The sequence below is a fragment of the Borostomias antarcticus genome (assembly GCF_949987555.1).
Source record: "Borostomias antarcticus genome assembly, chromosome: 1".
Taxonomy (NCBI): Eukaryota; Metazoa; Chordata; class Actinopteri; order Stomiiformes; family Stomiidae; genus Borostomias; species Borostomias antarcticus.
In genome coordinates this window covers 47,970,108-47,993,896 of record NC_140234.1, presented here as the reverse complement: position 1 = coordinate 47,993,896, position 23,789 = coordinate 47,970,108, and the positions used below count along the sequence as shown (strand labels likewise).

General features: G+C 43.5%; 1 protein-coding gene across 1 annotated transcript; it reads right to left on the bottom strand.

Annotated features, from left to right (window-relative positions):
• Positions 1 to 262: 262 nt before the first annotated feature.
• On the bottom strand, positions 263 to 13,811 carry bace2 (beta-secretase 2). Its single transcript, XM_084440917.1, has 9 exons — positions 13,379 to 13,811; positions 10,057 to 10,145; positions 9,513 to 9,732; positions 8,643 to 8,774; positions 4,957 to 5,091; positions 3,729 to 3,830; positions 3,117 to 3,266; positions 1,617 to 1,785; positions 263 to 1,438 (listed from the first exon to the last, which is right to left on the bottom strand). Exons 1-9 carry the CDS (start codon positions 13,664 to 13,666, stop codon positions 1,194 to 1,196), a joined length of 1,530 nt encoding a protein of 509 aa, XP_084297043.1. The 5' UTR covers positions 13,667 to 13,811; the 3' UTR covers positions 263 to 1,193.
• Positions 13,812 to 23,789: the final 9,978 nt, after the last annotated feature.

The window sequence follows — 23,789 nt, the reverse complement described above, 5'->3', positions numbered from 1 at the left end:
TCTATATATCATAGCATACACAAAGGTTATTTAAAACAACTTTAAATGAAGGGAATGAGAAATTAAATGTTTAATCTGGTTCATTTAATGATTTCATATACAGAAAAAATCACATTTGGTACATAATACATTCACCAAAATATATAAATGATAAACATTCCAATTTTGTACCTGAAACACCTTTGTTATAGTTTTTTCAAAACAAAGTTGTGGTAGACACAGTAACTTAGTAAATTTTCGATTGCATACCACACAGGACAGCAGATAGCACTGGTAAAGCTATTTGTTTTTCCTGGCCATGTGATCTAACCACACCAGGAAACCCTCAAGAATGTGCCCAAGATCTGGATGAAACCAGTTCAGCAACTGTTTATGCATCACTTCGTAATTGGTTGGTCTATTGGTTTGTCCTCGTCTGTATCCTGTAGTCCTTTTGTAGCAAAGATTACCTTTGACTTTTAGTACACTATGTTAATATGTCATATGTTTATTCAATGATTTGCATAAAAGTACTAAAATATAAATATGTGCCCTTACAAACTTTTGAATGTCTAACATTATTCTTAGTGTTTTGGGGTAATAACATTGTCATATATATAGATCTAAACAGTATGTACAGTATATGTTAGTAAACCCACACAGCATCATTCATACACAAATGATCAACAAAATACAGCTTCTATTTACCCACCCACACAATGTGAACACGTTTGATCAGTATTCAACAGCAATGTGCAATGTGTGACAGAGGGTGTCACATACATATTTCCTACATGCGGAGAGATACTGTAGGACATGAAGGCTTTGTAAACAATGGTCAAAGTTGCACTCCTCTTCCTACTGAAGGTGACACTACTTGACAGTGATCTGGATCTTTGTACACCACAGAGATTTCAACTCTCCAATACCGATACTTCACCATCCTGGGATCCATCCACATACATTTTAAACAATACTGTGCACATACATATTCTTACATTTTGTTCACATAGAAGCGGGTGCTGTCTTGCTAAAGTTGAATTAAGTTATGTTGTCTCTTGTCTCTCCTGGTCAAACCAGGAAAAGACGCCAGTTAACAGTCTCTACCAATAGTCTTAGTGTATGGCCATATATCCAGTGAAGTGTCTCATTGGTCAGTGCGAGCCACTCCTCTCCCCTGTAGTGCACCCAGAATCCCCCGGGCCTCGTCTCAGTCATTTGATGCGGTGTCGGACCAGCGAGGACTCGTCTGTGATCTCCCCGGGCCGGTCGCGGCGCCGGCAGGGCGCCACCAGGAAGAGCAGGAGGATCAGGAGCACCAGGCCGCAGACAGCCATGAGGCCGTAGGAGATGACCCAGAGGAGGGGCTCCTTCAGCAGGCCGCCGGCCGCGCAGTCCGCGGCCACGTCTGCCGAGGAGAAGGGCCCGGCGATCTCTGATATGGCCACCCCTTCGTTCACTATGGAGGGTGGGAGGGAGACAGAGGCCATTGGGGTCACCCTTGACTCATACATTGGTACAGTAGATTTAGGGTTTGGTTTTAGTAATGGCACTGGAGAACATGATTGTCAGTATTCTCAATTGTACTTTTGCTAGAGGTCTAATTCTAGTCTAACACCCCTGTCTCTAGTCCTCACCTGCGCAGGTGCTGAGAGCAAAGCCCACCCTCTTCTGGGCGCGGTCGAAGACAACGTAGAAGCCCTCCATGACAGTGGCGCCGATCACAAGTCCATTTGCCGAGGACGACACGCCGAATCGGTAGCAGTCAATCGTGCCTTCCACCTCTGTGATTGGCTGGATGTACAACTGTGGAAGGGACAATCAGATGTCAATGAAGAAGCAGTATGTAGTCCAGAATACAGCAAATTAAAAATGTCTAATTTTTGTCCATATAATGTCTAATTTATGTCCATATACATATATCAATGTATTTTTCTGGTGTTTTTTAGGCCAGGGAGAACTTTAATAGACCCGAACAACATAACGTTAGCATGACATTTTTTGCGGACACACACTGTTCTTCATGAAAACAAAGCATTCAAATTAAATGGTGGCAAATAGAAGATAGTTGTCACCATGACTACCGAGTAGGGAAAGGAAGACCAAAAGACAGGCCATTTGGAGGGAGAACCCAGAGGGAAACCAAAACAAAACAAGCAACAACTTTTATTTGTCATTCAGTGGATTTTGCACACACACGGTGATGAGAGACACACACACACACACACACACACACACACACACACACACACACACACACACACACACACACACACACACACACACACACACACACAGTGATATTAGTGTTCACCTATGACATTTTTCTACTGCTCTTAACCCATCCCGTTGTCCTTCCCTCAAGGGTAGGTGGGAGCAGATTATTTTTATTTTATTATTTACATTTTTATCATTAATTATCGTACGCAATAATGGGTGTACAATTAAGAGCAAAGAAATCAGTAGATCAGAAAATGGCATGTAACATCAGCATGCCTCTAGCAGTGGTTGCAGCAAACGTAGCTACAGTATACACGTATAATATACAAAGTAGACTATAATCATTTTAACACCCTGCACTCTGAAGTGCTCCGAAGGCTCCAAAGTGTTGGCTAAAAGGCTAATAAAGCTAGTATCATGACAATACACCCATCTCTTAGCACCAGCTGTCAAAGCACTTGTCAAAAGCTAGCACAGGCTACAGAAGGGGGAGAGGACATGGGAACATGGTTTTCCACAAATGTTTTCCATTATTAACATTATCGACAGGGGGGCATAGAAGAAGAATCACAAACTGCTGTTGTGAATAAATGGACATTACCTGGAGACTCGATGAGGTAAATATCAGGATACGACATCTCTGGCCAATGATTGGGATCATTAATCCATTGCGATGTTCGGCTAAAAGTACACTGACCACCAGTATCGTAAAGTTTATCTAAATACCGGCACCTGTTATCAGTCGACAAAGTACTAATATAACTCTCCTGAGATGTCATTACAACTGTATACCATTTTTTTTAAATATAGATTTGTTTTCACCCAAAAGGGGCGGTAACCATACCATGGAATTAAAGTTCCTGGATGATTGCTCTGGTCTATGGCATATCGTGGGGCATTCTGGGTAGTGTAGTCACCTGAGGGAGGATGGTGATGCGGAAGGACTGGCTAGTGTTGGTAGCCCTCAGGTAGAAGGAGAGCTTTGGGAAGAACCTCCAGGGTGTCTCTCCCTTCATCCAGCAGGCCAACTTAGTCCCTTCCCAGAACCCTGAAGAGAAGTCCTGGATCTTGATCCAGGAGAGAGGGAGAGAGATAGAGAGAGAGAAGAAATTAAGACTCGTGCCTTCTACTTAATATCTTTGAATGCGTTGAAGGCAAATTCAATGTCTAAAATGTGACAATACTTTAAACAGTAAATTATGAATGTATATGAATGTACAGTACAGGTACTATGTGGAGAGTGATACTGTGTAGAGTAGTTTACTGACTACAGTATTCTAAATTAACTAAATCTCCAATATCTCTAACCAAAGATGCCTTCTTGCTTCTGTAGCTTTTGTAAAGCGAGTACAAGCCACAGACAAGGACGCTTCTCAAGGTGTTGGCCTGCTCATTCTACACTCCTCCTGATCCTTCACACACAGCACCGCTTGTCCTCAGGCAGCCCTGTCCTTTAAGCACCCCACAAACACACTGGAGCCTTCTTCTGGCAGCATGTAATCGCTTGTTCATGGCTGCGGCAGACATACCAGAGAGGTTCTCGAAATGGCTTCCACCACGGCATTGAACACATTGACAGGCAGGCGCAGTAGAGTCGTCCCACTATCAACTATGGCTTTGTCCGTGTTGTACTGAAAGAGAGAGGTAGAGGGAGAAATAAATAAATAAATAAAGACAGGAGGTGAGAAAGAGAGAAGGTGAAAAATAAAGATTTTGATGGAACAGGTGCTGTAGGGGCAGAACTACCGGTTAAGGAAAAATAAAGCAAGCGGATGTTGGAGGCGGGCTCTACAGGCTCGAGCCGGATGAGGAGGCGGGCTTAAGGCAAATGAAGTAAATAGACACCAGGCTCTTCTCCCTGAGGAGAGACAGGTGACGCGAGGCTAGCCTTTTTACCAACCGAGCCAAGGTCGCTCGTTGATTGGATGGACATTCTGACAGGGGGGTCATTCCAGAGATTCCAGGGAACAGAGCACGATCTGATGGTGTTAGCCAGACAGAAAATAAGGAAAACTTTCGGAAAGTGTGTGGTGCTATTACTGTTGATTTGGCGCTATCACCACTGACCAACAAGACCAACAGACCTCTCGAAGCCGCTCTGCTTCAGCTGTTTGCTGAATATATTGAATACTTCTGAATTTTTGTGGGTTATTTTAAGCATGTCATTGATTTCCTTGTCTGCCCAAATATCCAGGAGGCATCGTGTTTCCTCATTACCCCATGTCAAGCCCCTGTTTACTTTTTTCGCACCCATCGTGGCTAATAACTTTGTATGGCAGCTGATTAATCCAAAAAGGCGCAATACATCCTGCGGTTTCTCTGTGCCAGACCCGGGCTAGGCGTGGTCACTTTCAGACATAAACAACCCGATTCAGAACTCGATTGGAATCAGGCCGAGCCCACCTTTTCAGAGCGGGCTCGACCCATATGATTTGCCGCGCGCTAGGACTCGCTTGGTGTGTTCAGACATGTCCACACGGACCGGGACAAGGGGGAAACCGATTCCAATCTGGATTAAACCGAGATAAAGCATGCCTGCTTGAATACGCCCTTAGATGAATCGTAGTCCTCGACAGAAAAACCAAAACATGTCAATGGAGGTTCTCCAAAAGGCCTCTAAGGTCTAGATGAGGCTGTATGCAGGAAACTCATAAAGAAAGGAGGACAGGTCAACATCCTCCTTGAAATAACAATCTTGAAACGCGATTGACACTGTCACACTTTGAACTCAGCTGGATTTGTCAGGGTGTCTCATACCTCTTTGCAGTCCAGGTTTAGATTCTGGTCTCCCACCTCCAGCTTCAACACCTCCACTTGGTAGTACCATTCTTCTTTAACAGGGGTGTACCACAGCGACCCCCGGTAGAGAGTTGGTTCAGCCCCTCCCATGATCTGAAACAGAGAAAAAGTCTGTGAAAACAATGATAGTGAGGTAGAAACACAAGGGCATGTTGTTGGTATGGCTTTATCCCTGCATGGCTTGCCGCGGCCTGGCACGGGGCTACTCATTGACTACACCCCGCCATCAACCCCATCTGCCTCCATCACTGGGTCACGTGGTCCGCCCGACGGTCAACTAGCGTAACACCGACAGACCTTCTCTCGGCAGGATGCCATCTTAGCTTAATTAGCCACTTGCTAACTAGATGGGGCATCCTATGGGGAAGCGCATTGAGAGCCGGCGAAGCTGCTAGCGATCATGCTTCCACGACGCACCAAGCTGCTCAGCCTCATCCGTCCTTGGACGGGTTTCTCTGGTGTGGGCGGCGGAGCCTTGGGAGCTAAGCCTCAGCCTGGCGTGCCTGAGCCGAACAGCCCACAGGTCCTCATCCTGTTCTACAGTCAAACAGCTCTCCTCTTGTCAGGAAGTCTTTTAGCCTCCATTCGTTCCTTCTTTCACAGGCCACCATGCCCCCAACCCCTTCTGACTACTCACAAGTAGAGCTTTGATTCTCTGCCCGAACCCGAGACCAGCCCAGAGGAATTTCTCCTCTTTTCCTTGCGCCGTGGCCAAGCTTGTGTTCACAGATATAATGTGAAAAACATGAAAAAATCTCGCCATGGATAAACAGCACTATTCGTGAGCTTAAGAGACTGTGTAGAATAGCTGAGCGGGCATGGAGAAAAACTAAACTAGAGATCCACCACAGCATTTTTAAGGAGCACATTTCCATTTATAACAATGCTATCCACACTGAGAGAAGAACACACTTTTCGAAGATCATCGCAGAGAATAACAGGAACTCTAGGGTACTGTTCTCAACTATTGACCAGTTATTGAACCCCGCTCCAGCCTCTGACATTCTTAGCCTGGCTTCTGCCTCAAAATGTGAGGAATTTGCAAAAAAATTTAACCACAAAATAACATCTATTAGAGCTGGTATTGTCAGAAGCACTAGTACCCAATATGACCTGCCCTGTAACCAAGGTTATAATAGTTTTGTTTTTTAATTAGTTTTTATTTTTATATCGTTTTAACTTTTTGTTATCAATTTCAGTTTAGTTTAGTTAAGTTTTGTTTTCAGTTTAGTTTTTAAAGCAGATTTGCTAGTTTAGTTTAGTTTTTAATTTTTGAAAATGCTTAGTTTTAGTTTTTATTAGTTTCAGTATTAGTTTCTTATTTCTTCTGTGCTAGCCTCGTGAGACCATCCTGATCTCGTGAGCTCACGTTGTTTCACTCAGTGTGAAACAAACCACCATGGCGCACATCAGGTTACTTCTGCGCAGGGGCACAGTTAAAGAAAATGGAGGATAGATTTCATATCCACCCAAAATACTAGGCTTATGTATGAAATGAAAAACTAAGGACATTTTCTCTATAATTTTAGTTTATTTTAGTTTGTTTTATAAACACACAACACAGTTTTAGTTAGTTATCGTTTATTTGTAAAGCCTAGTTTTTATTTTTATTTCAGTTAACTAAAATGTTTTTTCACACCTAGTTTGCGTTTTTTAGTTAGTTTCCGTTAACTATAATAACCTTGTCTGTAACAAGCCGGCAACTCAAAGGAACTTTAGTAGCATTTCGGATGCAGAACTAGGCAAGATTGTAAGACAGAGTAAACCATCAACTTGCTGTCTTGAGCCTGTCCCTACTACATTTTTGAAAAATGTATTCAATAGTGTATCCACACCAGTCTTAAAAGTAATTAACACATCTCTTGAGACTGGAATTTTCCCCAACACATTTAAAACTGCTATTGTGAAACCACTATTGAAAAAAAAAATATTTAAACTAATTTAGACCACAGTGTGTTAAGTAATTACAGACCTATATCTTCTGGTATTGCACAAGGACACTGTCTTGGCCCCCTTCTTTTTTCACTATAGATGCTCCCGCTAGGTAACATCATCAGAGGACACCATGTTGATGTTCACAGCTATGCTGATGATGCACAACTCTACATGCTGATGATGCACAACTTTACATGCTGATGATGCACAACTCTACATTACTGTCAAACCAAATTACCCAAATGCCTTATGCCCCCTAGCAGTCTGACCGCTATCAATCAATGGATGAGCAATATATATTTTTTTTTTAAAATAAGTCAGAGAAACTCTTGGTTGGCCCCAAAGCCAAAAGAGATATACTCTCCAGTAAGTTGGCAAATCTGGGCCACCTGAATAAAATGGGGGTAACAAGTCTAGGTGTCATCTTAGATTCTGATTTAAATTTTAACACCCACATTAACAAGGTAAGCTTTCTTCCACCTAAGAAATATTGCTAAGGTATGCCCGTTTTTAACAGGATGCTGAGAAGTTTATTCGTGTTTTTGTTACAAATAGACTGGACTACTGTACTGCTCTTTTTACTGGTCTATTGAGAAGTCTATTGAGGAACAAGGAAGAGAGAGCATACTACTCCTGTTCTAGCCACACTGCACTGGCTCCCTATACATTTTAGAATTGATTAAGTCCTTGTAGGTGTATACAAGGCTCTTAACGGTCTAGCACCCTCCTACATCATGTCTCCCTATGTGCCTTTATGAGCCCTTAAGTCCTCCACAGCAGATCTTTTAAAGATTCCCAAAGTCCCCCAAAACAAAATTGGGGAAGCTGCTTTTATGTACTATACACCTAAATTAGGGAACACCATACCAAAGAGTATTAGAGAGGTGGGCACTGTGGACATTTTTAAAAGGCAACTTAAAACACACCTCTTTAACTAATCTTACAATTAGGAGCACTCCTCATCCTTTTATCCTCTGATCATTTTATCCTTATATTCCTTTTTATTACCTGAATCATTTTATTTTATTCACTCCCTGTTTGTATGGTCTATTGTTGTTTTATTATGTGGTTTATATCTTGCTTTGTGAGTTGATTACTATTGTTCTTTTATTGTTTTCATGCTGTGTGGATATGTCAAAGCATTTTGAGCTAAAAAGTTTGCATGAAAAGTGCTATACAAATAAAGGTTATTATTATTATTATTATTAATGTAAGAGATGTAGATAGATATAATGTCTGAGGACTACTCTGAAACCAACAACCATGGATGCAATCTTGGGTTCCCTGGAAAATCATAGATTTATTGCATTGTTTCCTCTCAAAAACAACACACACAACATCAGCTAAACAGAAACAATTATCGGCTGTTCACATCGGCCCTGTTTTACACATCGGACCGATACTGATATATAAAAAAAATGACTAACATCAGCCGATACTGATATGGCTGCCGATATATCGTGCATCCCTAGATGAGAATAAAGGCAAGGCTATTCAGTAAGATCCCGCATGTAATTCTGAACAGATTTTTTTCATTCAAACAACTGGAATTAGATTCTGATGATAAACAGTGAACTTACAAAGAGAATTTTGTGTTTAAACTGGGCTCGGGCCCATAGATGCAGCCAATGGGACGGGCTCGGACAGAACGTGCACAGGCTCAGGTTGGGTCAGGCTTGCTTTTTTGGGCCGATCTAAACTCTACTCACAAAACTTCCCCCTGCAGGATCAGCAGCCGAGCTCGCCGACAATCCAGCGCCACACATCTGCAGGGAGAAGACGTCTGGAATTCCCGTCTGTCGGACCACCGAGTTGAAGAAAGGCTCCACGGACGAGTCGGGCTGAACAGCAGAAACAATAAAACACTAAGGTTATCTGCTTGGTAGAAATAGATCTTAAAACTCTGTTCAAAAAGGCGCAAATGTAACTGCCATTTAGTTTGAACAGCTTACAAATGAAATTAGCTAACGTTCCAAATCCAAAGGCCAAATGCTCCATGACTGTGGTCAGGTCTGGAAACTCTGATGTTGGAGTTCTACTTTAAGATTTTAGTGAAAACTGAAGCACAGAATGTCCGTGAGCACTGGGAATTACAAGGAGTCAGTCTTTTCCCCCTTGCCTGAAGCATTTGCTCTTAATCTACTTGGCCTCATACAGTATAGGCAGGGTCAAGGCTCTCTGCATGTGATGTGACAAATGTTCCATAGAGCATGTGAACCCGAACAAGAGATGATATCATCTGAACACTGGTCAGTGTAAAGATTCTATCAGCTGGACACTGTAGTCAGTATAAAGATTCTAGATTGCTATAATCAGCATAAGGCATGTTTTGTGTCAGCTATTAACTCAGAGCCTCATGCCTTATTCCTCAGTGTAGTGAGATCCCTACAGCTTCATTTGAATCATATCATATGTGTGCACCTTCCCAGAGTTTATTTACCCTTTGATAGCATTCAGCAGCTCATTGTGGCTTGCCAAGCCCTGAGGGAACTCTGTTCCAAATCAAACATGCACAGCTATGCCCAACGACACAGCTTCCTGTCAGGGAGTACCAGAGGGTACGAGGATGACGCCCTTACCCGCGACAGCAGAGGGTAAGCCAGTCCCAGAATGCCCTGCCAGTTCACCCCGGGGAGGAAGAATCCGTCGGAGGACAGGATGGCAGCGATGTTGATGGTGATGGTGCCGTCGGAGCCCATGGGGATGATGGTGACGCTGTCGGTTCCCAGTTCACCCTCCCAGTTGCCCTGGGTGTACCTAACAGCCACCGGCCTGCCAGTAGACCGGTACGTACTAGAGCTGGACACAGAGGTGGAGGACTAGGGGTTCAAAAACACTCTGACGAAAGGGAGCCATCTTATGCAAACATGAACAAATATGATTCTACACAAGAATATCTGCAGCTGTAAAGAAAATGACAAAGAATTTGACATTTTTGTGAAGTAGACCTATTCGATTCTTCATTGCTGAATAGAAATAGAAGAGACCATAGAAAAATGGTCTCAGTTGAATAATAAGTTTTGTTTAATACGCTGACACTATCTGTACCTAATCATCCTGTAATCTGACCTGACCTTTCAGAACGTTAACAGCCAGAGACAGGGAGGAGCAAAGCACACTCACAGAGCTTTGTTGAAGAAGTGCGTGATGAAGGGATGGGCGGCAGCTGCCACTGCAAAATTGCTGCTCCCTGTATCAACCAGGATGTTCAGCTGGAAAAAAACAATGTGAAAACCGTATGAGTCATAAAGATTAAACACACAGAAACACCCAACCGCTTCCTACCTACACAGTGGTGGTTCTAGCAAGTTTTACCTGGGGTGGCAAGACTTATCACCTGGGGTGGATAGGCTATCTACCCCATACACATTTGAACTTCAGAGATGACAACGGGAGTGGCAAGGCTTTTTTCAGGGGTGTGGATGCCACCCCTTGCCACTCCCTAGAACCGCCAGTGTACCTACAGTACCTACGCTGCAAATCTTGTACCTAGAACACACAAATCTGCGCAGAAACTCTCAATGACTCTCAAACTCTCAATCAAACATTGGGAAGTCTACAGGGCAAATGTGACCACCTGCTCTTGTTCCTCCTGAGTCTAGTACCCTGGTGTTTGTCATATGTTTGTTGCCAGACCAGGGGTGTATGTGTGTGTGTGTGTGTGTGTGTGGGGGGGGGGGGGGGGGGTTGTGGGTTTTGTGTTTGTTCTACCATCAGTGGCACCAATGTCACAGAGCATCAAGTAAACGAGGGGGAACTAATGAGATAACCACTCTGTCCCCTCATTGACCGGCACACAAGGGTCATTAATGAGCGTTTCTCATCATTTAAGAAACCATGAACATAGCTCAGTCTGTCTCCACAGCTCGGCGCTTGCAACAAAGAGGTTCCTTTCGAAAATATGATGGCATCAATTTCAGAACACCTTAGGATGATTAACTGGCTCCTTGCTCTGGGCATGTTTATATTGAGATGTTTCTGGTGGTGTGACATCACATCCTGTATCTTCATCTGGAAATGTATATGTATTCCCAAATCACTAGGGCTGGGTATCGATTTGAATTTCAAGAATCGATTCGATTCCGATTGACAAGGTTCAGAATCGATTATCACGATTCAATTCGATTCGATATTGATTCGGTTAGTGTTACTAAAAACTTTTTTTTTTTTAGCTGTAACCTTAATTACATGGCTGCCAAGTTATGCAACACATCAATACTAGGGCTGGGTATCGATACTGATTTCCAAAAATTCAATTAATTCGATTCAGATTAAATCAATTTTTTTAACCCAGCCCTACAAATCACAGTTAAGAATAATAACTGACTCACTGACATTAACACTCATTAGCCATGTTTCCATCCACACGTTTTATGCGAATTAAGTTATATCGAATTAAAAATGTCTTATGGAAACAGTAAAAATTCGATTAAAAGTCATGAAAATCGACAAAAAGTTTGTACTGTCGATCTCGTCGGATTTTCTCTTGTTCGATAAAAGGCTTTTGTGATAAATGCTTTATCCGATTTAAAGTTCTAGATGGAAACGCACGTTAACCGGCTTTATTCACATTCATATTTTTTGCGATCTTCACATAATTCGATTGACAAGTGGATGGAAACATGGCTAATGACAGTGAAGACTTCGTTCATGGCTGGTGGTTGAATTTAAACTCAAGAATCTTCTGCATTCTGCTGTTATTTGTGTGTTGTGCTAAAACCTGATGAGCAGGAAATGTTGGGCCACAAAAACAGAATGACATTAAAGAAAATGTTCCTCTCCATCAGCACGACAGCCATACCTGCTCCTACTTCCTCCAAGACTCAGCCTGGCAGTCCTGCAATATCTATCCATAGCTTCCTTGTTGGGCTGGCTCTGGTCCCAGCACTGTTAGCTGTGCTGTGCCATCTGAATCCCCCACTGCCAGCGCACAGATGGCACCTCTCCGCGCACACTGGGCCAAAACCACCAAACCAGGCAGCAGTGACCCAGTGGGTAAGACCAGGGGCACTTCCTTCTACCTCTTGAACCTGCTATCTGCCGGCCTGGTGAGACCTGCAGGCGAATCCCCGTCTCTCCCCTGATGTCGAGCCAGTGCGATCTCCCGCCTGCCTGCCGTCGAGTATTCTCCCGTCTAATTGGCAGGGGCTCCGGGGCGACAACATGCATCTGCTACCTGTTTGTACCAATTAGCAGATGTGAGGAGCTCCAGCCGACACCTCAGCCTAGCCACGTGGGCTAACAGATGTGGCAATTAGTGGCTCATTTGAATAGGCCTCATTTAACACCAGGGTTCTTAATTAGATTACTGATAGGACTGGTTGAGGTTTAGTGTTATTGGCCACCCTCCCCCCCATCTTCCCTCAATCTCATACATCTCCCTGTCTAACTACTGCTGGTACTGTAGTCATGAGTGCAGCTTGCCAAGTGGTCGATACTGTAGTAGGTTTATGATGTAACACCTAGGGGCAGTCTGCATGGTGTGCACACATTCTTGTGATAGGCCACATGGCAATGACACAGCAAATATTGGTCAGCTTAATTAGATAAGCTTGTAGGAACCAAAGAGTCTAAGTCTAAGCCCAAAATCTTTTAACCCAAAGAGTCCAAAGTACCATGGGCCAATTTGCTAATTAACTAATTTACTGTTTTAGCTAGTTTAAAATAAACACAATTCATTTATTTTTATATATATATATATATATATATATATATATATATACGTACTGTAGAGAGAGAGAGAGAGAGAGAGAGAGAGAGAGAGAGAGTAAGGTATTGGGAATGCTCTTTGTGTTTCTTTAAAACTATATATATATATATATATAGAAAGGAAGTAGTACAGTAGGCTATATCTCGCAGTAACAACCAGGTGTTCATCACTTATTACAAATGGTGCAAGTAGAACAAATCTATTCTCCCACTTGACCCAGGTAGGTGAGCCTATGAGATGTCAATAGTTATTTAGGGCAGTTCGGGCTGCTCTAGCCCTGCCACTCTCTGAGACTTTGTGCCTCCTAATCCCAGTCAGCTGCCTGGCTAGTGGAGATCTGGGGAGGGGGGAGAACGACTCTAGCTGCATCATGTGAGCTCATGTGAGTGGGGGTTTACATGAACACACCCGGAGGCCAGGAACCCAGCTGCAGCCTTCGCCTCACACCCTGCCTGTCTGTGTGTGTGTGTCTGCCCCACGCCCTAGCGCCCAAATGTCTTCCACCCCCAACCTCTCTCTATCACTCTCCTCTCCATGTCCCTCTCTCTGTATCACATGCCACAACCCTGCTTTGCTCATAAAGTGCAGAAACAGAAAAAAAGTCCTGGCTACTAGTAAAGAAATATGAAAGTATAGACATTTTTAATATGAGAAAGGTCCCATAACAGAGTCGTTACTGCCTTCATTTACCTTATTACATGGCCATTGTGTACTGAATGTAATATAATTATTTACCTTTTGACCTGGGGTGCCTATTGACATCTCCATATAATAGCCTCTTCCAGAATCCCCTTGCAAGTTGTTGACCATGTCCAAAAAGTTGACAATCCCATTTGGATCAGATGCCAAGGACAGTCCGTTTTCAGAGGTTTGTTTTAGTTGAAGAGGAGTCAAATCCAAATCCAAAGAAGAGTTAAACTTCCCCGTATAAAGTTTTAGAGGAACCGTAAAGTAACATTTCGACATTCCACAAAAGAGAATTAAAAGAAACGCACCAAACGGGATAGGGCTGTTGTATGCCATCGTAAATGTTATTGACGAGACGAATGAAACCTCAGAAAAAATCCGGCTCCTCGTTCAAAGTTTGCTTAGTTTTCAGCTTGGCCATGACAACTCCAGTCCAAGCATCACGGGCTTCCTCCTTTTCGAAAAGTTGAAGAAAACAACAAATTTACATTGTTACAGTCGAAGAAGTGAAGAGAAAGTTGATCATACAGCCGCGTACCAATGCTGTTGCTCTTCGCTATAGTTTCCAGCTGATTGTTTCACTTTGCTGCATAGAGGACTTCCTGGATGCTATAGGTCGGATGTGACGACTTCCTAGAACTTTTTAGGACGTGCAAGCGCTGATGTGGAATGAACACGCTGAACAGGAGCGACATACAGATGTGTTTTGATTGTAAAAAAACAAACAAAACATTTCTATAATTTATTTAATGTTCATCTGATTAGAAATACGACATAACATTTCAGTAAGTGCATTTAAATTACAGTAGACATGTTGGTTCAATTTGTTTGTGTAACAATATGCAAAATATTTTGTTGAAAATATTGTCCACAAAAAATTATCTTGCTACTTCAACAGGACAGTTGTCAACATTTTGAACAATTATCGCCCCAGTCCTTCAACACGTTTAGTTTACTACTACTACTACTACTACTACTACTACTAGGCCTACTATTATTTGCATATCTGGTTGTAGGCCATACGTTTGCCCATCTACCTCAGTCAACCTGTAGCGGCCTACCTGTAGCCTACCGGTTTAATAACATGAAAATGTCTCAATCAGATTCAGTGTTGATAAATTTACGTCCTTTGGTGTGTTGAATGAGGTAAAAACATGGAAATGTTGTTGATAGAAATAACTGCAAAAGCAAGGACTACTTTATGACAAAACTCCGAAATACTTTACAAAGTAGGCTACATGACTGTTTGGTTGTGGTCTGGAATACCACAGCGTCAAGTCGGTTGGAGTGTGTGTGTGTGTGTGTGTGTGTGTGTGTGTGTGTGTGTGTGTGTGTGTGTGTGTGTGTGCGTGATCAGAGGGTATAAGGAAAACCCATAAGGTCAGGAGGAAGATCAATGTGTCACACCACCTCTTCACACTTCCCTCTCTCCTCGCAGCACAGAGACACACTGTTCTCTCTCTCCATATCCCCTCTGAGTTCCACTGTTCTCTCTCTCCATATCCCCTCTGAGTTCCACTGGCCCACTGTCACATGCTCTCTTAACGAGGATCCATTCCTCCATTACTCCGATCAGTATGAAGGGCCCATGTCAATGTCGCACTTGATATTCTCATGGGACATAATATACTGCTGACTGAGATATAGTCTGCTTTGTTGAGAATATTTATTTGAATACTTAGCATTAAGGCTATCCGCCTTTCCAGTGTGTAGAACCTCCTTAGACAGGAAAGATTCTGCACACGAGATGTATGGTCAGACAGATTCCTTCTCCTTGTCTTGTGGTAAGACATTATTATAAAATTACTTTTATTAAGTGCAAGCTAAGTCTATATACAACGTCTTTATTCACCACATCAGTGTCTCTGAAGAGGCCTATTGTCTGTCATCCAATAGAATACACACACACACACACACACACACACACACACACACGACCTCTGTGGCACCATTTACATAGATCCATCTTTCACACTGCATTTACTGATGCACCTTCACTGGTGTCCAGGAGAGGGAGCTCCTAGCCATTATCTTTGTCCCATCTCTTCAAAAGACAATACTGTTGAACAAATGAGTCAGATTAGAGGGAGTTAACAGACAAATGGTTTGGTGTTTTACTAGGATATTAGTTCCTAATGCCTGCGAAACTCCCATCACAAGGACTGTTGAGAGGCGAGAGAGATGAAGACAAAACAATCATCCTTTCTCCATCCCTCCATCCCAATCCCAACCATCCTCCCTTGTCTCCTTACTCATCAAGACACGCCCACGTCTCTACCCAATCACCTTCAAAGCCACTCTCAGAATCTTCAGAATCATCTGATGTCCATGATATGGACCAATTAAATCCCAGTAGGAGCAGGCTTGTGGATGAGAGTTCATTGCTTGTTATACATTCTGGCAATATCAATATAGATATCCCTTTCATGTTTCTAGAGATCTCATTGGCTAACCCATCTTTACACGTCATAATGGCGGACGTCATCAACAATGGCAAGAGTTCAGACACGTGATATTAGAAAGTGCGGTAAATCTTGAATAGGTTTCTGTACGGACAATAGAATAATGTGAGTTCACACTAGGCCAGACAGAAAGTCTGTGGTGTGTCGACCTCCTGGAGATGTCATCCTGTTATAAATGAGGTTAGCACAGCCAGGGGTTTTGCATGTGAAAGGTTGAGGGAGGTAGAGTGAAACTGTCAAACAAAGTCAAGGCTGAGGATAACAATTTCGATGACACCACCATGGTCTCAACAACACGCAACGCCACCATCAGCAGGCCACACACAGGTATAGGCATAACGCCATGGGCAATCTTAAAGTCCATAATGCTTATCTGAGATGCAACACATCTGTTGGCATTTGCATGAGAAATTGGATACAGTGTAATTACAGCAGGGAAGGGATGGGCAGTCAGGGATTAAAGGGCAGGGGTTGGCCGGGGTTAGTTCAAAATGGCCCGGGCTCATGTTTCTGTGGTAAATCTCATTTCCTACCCGTGCCCGTAATCCGCCAGACCCTTTTGATTAGGGGGATGGGGAATAGCGTTGTCTTGTACTGTAGCTGTTTCAGCACAATGATGTAGAGGTCAGAACAAACAGCCTCCGCCCGGACATCAGAGGATATGTGAGGTAAGTTCTCATGAGATCATTCATTGTAGGCTAATACACAGTAGCTTAAAGGGATATTCTGGAATTTTTGAACTAGGGCCTCATTTTCGACTTACCTATGATGCTTTTGACTGATGGAGATCATTTTCAGTTAATTCCATGCTGCAGATAGCTTTGTTTTTTTCCAATTTCCACTGGTGGCTAATGCTAGTGCAACACAATGAAGTCACGTTAGCCAGTCCAAAAAGACACCCCCAAACACCCAAAGCGCACCCAAAAACAAATTAGATATGAGTAAAGTCTCTCAGGGATTCTTTTGTGTCTATTTACCATCCGTTTTGAATTCAAACTATCGTGTAATCCGTTCTGGTTTGGGGACCTATATTTCTGTCTGACTCAGCAGGCGGAGTAACACTACAAGTTGCCTGGATACGGCGCACTACTAGCAGCAGTTTAGCAAGGAGGTTGCAATTTAGCTACATCAAATGCTAGTCACGATGGACACGTTCGACATAGAAAGGGATATGTCCGATTTTGAAGAGGATGATGAAGAGTTCAGTTTTTCTGGCGAAGCTTACCAGTTTGAACCAGAATACGCTATCTCACCAGGTATCTAATAGATAGCATTAATATTATAGTACTAATAGACAGTTGCACATAGAGACACCATGATAAGTAACTAGTTTTTTTTACTCCACTGTTCAATCAGTACAATCCAGCAAGTCTGCTCCAAATAGGCTATTCTGGAATAACACAGCACAGGCAAGCATAGCCTGCAGCAGTTGATCATGCGGGCAATCATTCAGAGCTACTACTGTATGCCTACCTGTTGTTCAGTTGTTGTTGTTGGTGAAGAACTAACAGGCGATGGCACAGCTGTGTGTTCTGCAGTGTATGTATGTCTGTCCGATGTGGAAAGACTTTCACATAGTCGTCCAGAGTGAAATGTTCACTACACACTCGTAATGTGTTTAGCCTCGATAGTGGAGTGTTCACATCCATACAAAGAGCAACGCACCACAGCTCTTTTCTTACTGGATTGTTCAATTTAAATTTGTGAAAGCTTTGTGTTGTCCATTTATTTTGCTTATTTTGACAACCTGCATATGCACACAACATTTTCTAAGAATGTTTAGCAAGCTGGATCACTTTCTCTTTCACAAGCCCGCTCATGCTCGCACTTTGTTGACATTGACAAGCGCTGGCTCCAGGCTGGCTCTAGCCGGATCTAACTGAGCGTTACTCCGCCTGAAGACTCACAGACAGAAATATAAGTTCCACAAAGCAGAACGGATTACACGATAGTTTGAATTCAAAATGGATGGTAAATAGACACAAAAGAATCCCAGAGAGACTTAACTCATATTTAATTTGTTTTTGGACGTGACTTCATTGTGTTGCACTAGCATTAGCCACCAGTGGAAATTGGAACGACCCAAAGCTATCTACAGCATGGTATTAACTGAAAATGATCTCCATCAGTTAAAAACATCATAGGTAATTCAAAAATGAGGCCCTAGTTCAAAAATTCCAGAGTATCCCTTTAATGCAGTTTTCTTGGGAAAGCAGTTCTTTCTTCAATGCGAAGATATTATTTGAAATTCACATTTAGCATTAGTGACACATGAGTCACAGAGTATCAAAGCAGACACTGTAGCAGTCGGGATCACTGCCACCCTGTGCTACACATACCCCTTCTGTCCCATCTCAGTGGTGTCACCCACACATAGCCCCGCCTCCCGTCGTCATGGCACCTGCCAGATGTGCACAGCAGCGTGGCCCAGATGTTCCCATGGTAGCGGCAGGATGGAGAGAGAGGGCAGGTGGTGGATCGGTCTGAGCATTGTGTACAGTACAGTACAGTAGGTGCCACTAGGGGTGGCGAGAAGCTCCCTGGGTGATTCTAAATAAGGGCAAATAGGATGTACACGTCCAGTAAGTTACCTTGTTGTGAGAGGTCAAATTCACATAACCCTTGCTGAAGAAGAAGAAGAAGGCTTTATTTGTCATACAACTGAAACTCCAACACTGACACGCGTGCAATGGGCTGCCGCCAATATTCTTGACCCATCCTTCCCCTAAGGGCAGCTGTGCATGAGCTGTTCCCAGGGACCAATCCAAGTGCTCCTGTCCGCCTTTGTCAAGGACAGACAGCGTTAGCGATCTGTTCTTCTGCATGTTTCATGTATTGGGTTCTTTATGGGGGAAACCCTCGCGAACACGGGGGCCTGGGAGACCTTCTTGCTGTGAGGCGCCACCGTGCCGCCCATGAGTGTTTGGCTCAAGGATACTTCGGTACACTGCCAGGAGCTGGGATTGAACCAGGGATCTTGCAATCCCCAGCCGGCCGCTCTACTGTACCTCCTGAGCTACTGTACACGCTGCCCCTGAGCTATGTGCCACTACACGTGTCCTTATGTTTCTGGATGTCACCTCTTCATTTATAGTATAGTAAGTATTTCTGTTTATTGACATTTATGAATGTATTTTATCAGTAATTTCATTTTAACAATAATGCAGGTAAGTCATATTTCAAAACATCTATTATAGCCTAGTATAAACACAGGCTTTGCAGCAGGGTTTGGACTATATTGCGGTTCTCTGTGTTTCTGTGCTTCCAGCAATCTATCAGTCTCAGAGCGTGCAATCTGCATCCTCACCCTCTCCTGCCCACCAGTGCTGTATGTGTTGTGCTGTATGTTTGTTCTCTGCTTCAGAGACCCTCCGTAATGAAAGAAGGGAGCTCCCAGGCAAAAGCAACCCGCCCCCACCCCCAGTGCTGTTCAACCTGGGGTGGGAAATTCGCAGAGTGCTTGGCCCCTGCCTGCTTGCTAGTGATTGTGCTGGGAGAAAGGGAGATAAAGAAAATAAGTGTGTGTGTGTGCGGGGGGGGGGGGGGGGGGGGGTAGAGAATGGGGGGCCTTCATACATTTTTATGGCCGCATAGATAAGGTCAGTTGTATGCCATCGTTACTAGGCAACACTGCGACCCAGTGTTAGATTGAGTTGTGAAGGCGAGAAGTCAGATTCCACCTTCTTATTACAGAGCAGCTATGTGGACATGGACAGACAAAAATAACACTTTATTAGTAGATGATAACAACCATACCAGTGAAAAGAGAATATCAAATTGCTATTGCAATTGAGTGTAGCGACTGAAAAATTATCTCACCGCAGGATGAACTCCAGGAGGAGGTTATATGTTGGTTAGTTCATTAGCAGGAGGATTATGCAAATACTACTATACTGATTTTCATAAATTCGGTGGAGGGATGTAGCATGGGCCAACTTAAAAGCCATTGCATTTTGGAGTCGATCCTAATCACGGGGCATCCACAAATTATTTTTCACTTTCGTTAACATTGCCTGATACACATAGATGTAGCCTTCAGGTACTTTGTAATGTTTAATACATCCATGGCTAGGTAAAGTTAGCTATAAGTAGGCCTATCGATAGCATGCTGTAAAGGATTGATTCAGCTAGCTAGCTACCTAGCTAATTTGTAGGTATTAGAACCAAAATAATTTAATGATGCCAAAAATCAACTGCTTTGAATTATCTAGTTATGCTCGTAGCTAGCTAGATACTAGAAACACTAGATTATTGCTGCCAGTCCTGTCATATCTAGGTAGCTGAGATACATCAGAGAGCAGAGTTGACAACCTCAGCTGTGTCAAAACTAGCAGCTCATAAACTGCAACGGTGTTGCACCACCAATATATTTTGGACATTTGTCTCCTCTAATTAGCAGTACACTGTACATGCTGACGACATGCATCATGGGTGGGGGTCTGCACTCCCCGTGTGCCCTTCTAGTTACTGAATAACTTCATGATTTGATGAGATAATGTCAACGTCATCCAAGGCAAAACAAAAACCCCACATAAGAACATATCAATTTTTCAGTGTTTGTGCTGAGAATGGAGGAGGGAGAGCAGACGAGTGTAGCCATAAGAACCAAATCACCAAATCCACATCCTATGGTTCTTTCTGCTCTCTCCTCCCCTCCTTTCTCCCCCTCTCCTCCATCCCCCGTTCCTCTCTCCTCTCCCTCTAGCCTGCTCAGCGTCCCAGTTTACCACGTCAAGGTTGGCTACCGACCTGCTCCCCTGGGCCTCAAGGCTGGCCAATGGGAGGCATGCTACAGATGTCGTAGCAGGGTGGGGCGTGTGTGTCATGGAGGGGTATGGGATTGCTCCCGGAGACCAGGAGAAGAGGATATGAGGGAAGAGGAGGGGAGGAGAGGAGGGAGAGGGAAATAGATGTCATAGAGGGTGAAATCATGAATGCAGCACATTTCACAAATAATAACTTCAGTATTTTGGAATTACATGGGGATTTTTTATTTATTTTTTAAAAGATGATCACAATGTTGTGGGTTTTAACCAGATTTGAATAGGGTCATATTCAACTCCTGCCTCAAATGCATTTACCATCCCCCATCGATCATCATCAGCACTAACATCGCATCAAATGCACATGATTTTCTAAAGTCAATAACATGATTTCTTATTTTAGTAGCAAACCAAGGTAGAGCTATATCCCCCTGTGAGGAATTCTTAGTAGACCATGCATATGCCTTGACATTGAATGATTGCAGAGCTGCTCTGTCCCTCTGGGAGTCGTGCAGTAACAGAACACCACCGGCCGTCTCTCAAGGTGTCACACCATTCCAGGCCAGCCAGCGTGTAACTCTACACACACTCATACGCGGAGCCACACGCTCCGCTTGTCTCTTATCGCCCTCATTGTTTTAGCTAACAAAGGGGATCATTTACACGGTGTTGTGGACGTTTCTATTCTGAGTTAATGGGTGACATAGTGCACAGGCAACCCGATCCTCCTCCGGGTGCCTGGAGTGAGAGGGTCAGTCTGACATTTTGCTGATGAGAGGCAAGTCTGTGTTTTGTTGTAAGAGACACCAGGCTTCAGAAGAGTTGTCAAAACAAAGGGGCCGCCCTTGGGGATTACCCCATGCCTGACTCTGCGCGCACACACACACACACCTCATGGGCAGGGTCCAAGTGGGAGATTGAGAGTGATGCAGCTTAGATGGTGGTGTACCACACAGTATACATGGCATGCCAAATCCCATATTGTACAGTGACTGGATAGTATGATACTGTACAACTGCTCCCAGTGTTAGATAGTGGACTGGGTTATACTCTACTGTACATCGTGAAGAGAAATGATAGAAATACAGAATAACAAACCCATATTGTGAGAGCATACTGCAGCATGTCTGTGTGTGTGTTTATAAGTCATGACCTTGAATGTGGAGTGGGTTCTTCTCAGTTCCTTTGTCACCCCTGCCCCCCCCACGACCACACAGCAAGAACAAGACTGTAGTAACCCAAGGGCCTCATTGTCACATCCATTTACCAGTGTTTAAACCGCTGCTGGGGGGTGGGTAAAGTGCACCCCGACCCCCCCCCCAGCCATCTCCCAGTGAGCAGCTCATGCACTATATTCACAATGTGGTGAGTGAAGGCCGAATGTGTGGTCTTGATTGTGGGGGAAGAAGATTCATATTCTCCACAGCGTCTGAGCTGCCACTGAACTTATCTAAATGTAAATTGCATGTTTTAGTAAGTGACTCATGTCTGCGAAAGCTGGCTGACCATCTGTGTAACATCAAGGGTACGCTGGGAACAGCACACGGTTCAAGGCCCTTTCTCTCGAGTGTGAATGATGGCATTGTCCGTCAGCGTGGATGGAAGACAGAGACGTACAGCTGTCACTCTGGCCTAAGTGATAAATGAATGCACCTGTCCTCTGTAGAATCTAGCCTCTTCCAATCGAGCACCAGCGCAAAACATTCGATCTACTGTATGTATCACCCACTCGCCAAATTCCTCCAGTGCATGTGACATTTTTAAGTACACCCGAGATGTATGTAATTATGTTGGTAATTAGAGCCTTTAATGTGAAAGGCCAATTTACCCCCTGCTACCCATGTGTGTTAGATACTATATATGGATTAAACCTAGGTGTGATATTTTGTGATAGTCCCTCTCTGATGAAGGCTAACATACTGTATCAAATGTTTGATTCCTGTTAAGTGGTTGTGGAAGTTTATTAGTGTTAGTATTACCATCACAAGAAAAAAAGTGAATTTCTAAATCTGCAAAGGGTTTAGAACCTCCTTTGATACTCTTTGCCACCAACCACTAAAAAAACAAGCTTCAATGAGTAGCATGGTGGTATGGACTTAAATAAATGTTAATAACAACAACAACAACAACAACAATAATAATAATAATAACTAGAAAGGGTGCTGAGAGAGCACAGGGCTTCGCCCATTAATGCATTTTGTTGGTGTAATCGAGTTGAAATGATTAAACTCACTCCTCAGTATAAATATAGCACACTTGCACCATTGAAGAGTACCCTTTTTGGTGGTGTAACTGATTGTGGTGTTTATGAGAGGTGGTCATGTATGAACACAACTGAACATACTTGTGTAATCAGCCATTATAGACAATAACAGAAGACATAAGTTAGAAAACTATATACAGAAAATAAGTCCAGTGTTCATTCGTCTGGGGGGGTAAAAAGGATGGACACTAGCCCAGTGTCCATGCCTCTGGGAGGGGTAGGGCACTAGCCCAGTGTCCATGTCTCTGGAAGTTGGCTTATGCTACACCCCTCCATCGAGTTTCTTGAAAATCGTTCTGGTAGTTTTTGTGTAATCCTCGGATATTAATTTGTTTTACATGCATAGAAACATAATATTGGCTGCTTAAACAGCAAATAAATAAAGTTGATATCTAAGATGATCTCTAAAGCTGACTTGATTCCTCATTGTAACAAAGAGCCAACGTTCTCTAAAGAAAAAAAATCTACATATTCATTGAGGCTATAACCCGCACCAAAAATCATGAGACTAACACTGCATCCTAACATACAGCGAGCGACCGAATGCGAGGAGACATCGCGCGACAAAGTGTCCTGATATGCGCCGTCCGATGACATCGCTCGCCTGGGGCTTTTGCACCCCCCCCAATTTTCCCTCTGGAAAATGAATAAGTGTCCTATTAGCATTAGCTACCTTGCTACCTACAGTAGCTACTTGCTACCTACTAGCTAGCCTTCGTTCTACACACAGCTGGAGGGCATTTCACTTACTTGAAAGACCCAGTCCCAACAGCTCCGCAATCTCCAGCCACCTTTTTGAGTGTGTCCTTGTGGTGCTGTGGGTCATATAGCATCCCCCGCCGCTGGACTTCGAAAATGAGGCACTGCCTCGTCCATGCTGCAGGTGAGTGGAAACGGAAGTCATAGGGCAAAGGGCAGATTTTGACCAATGAAAATAGTGCTACACGTCTGCGAAATGTCACAGGAATAGA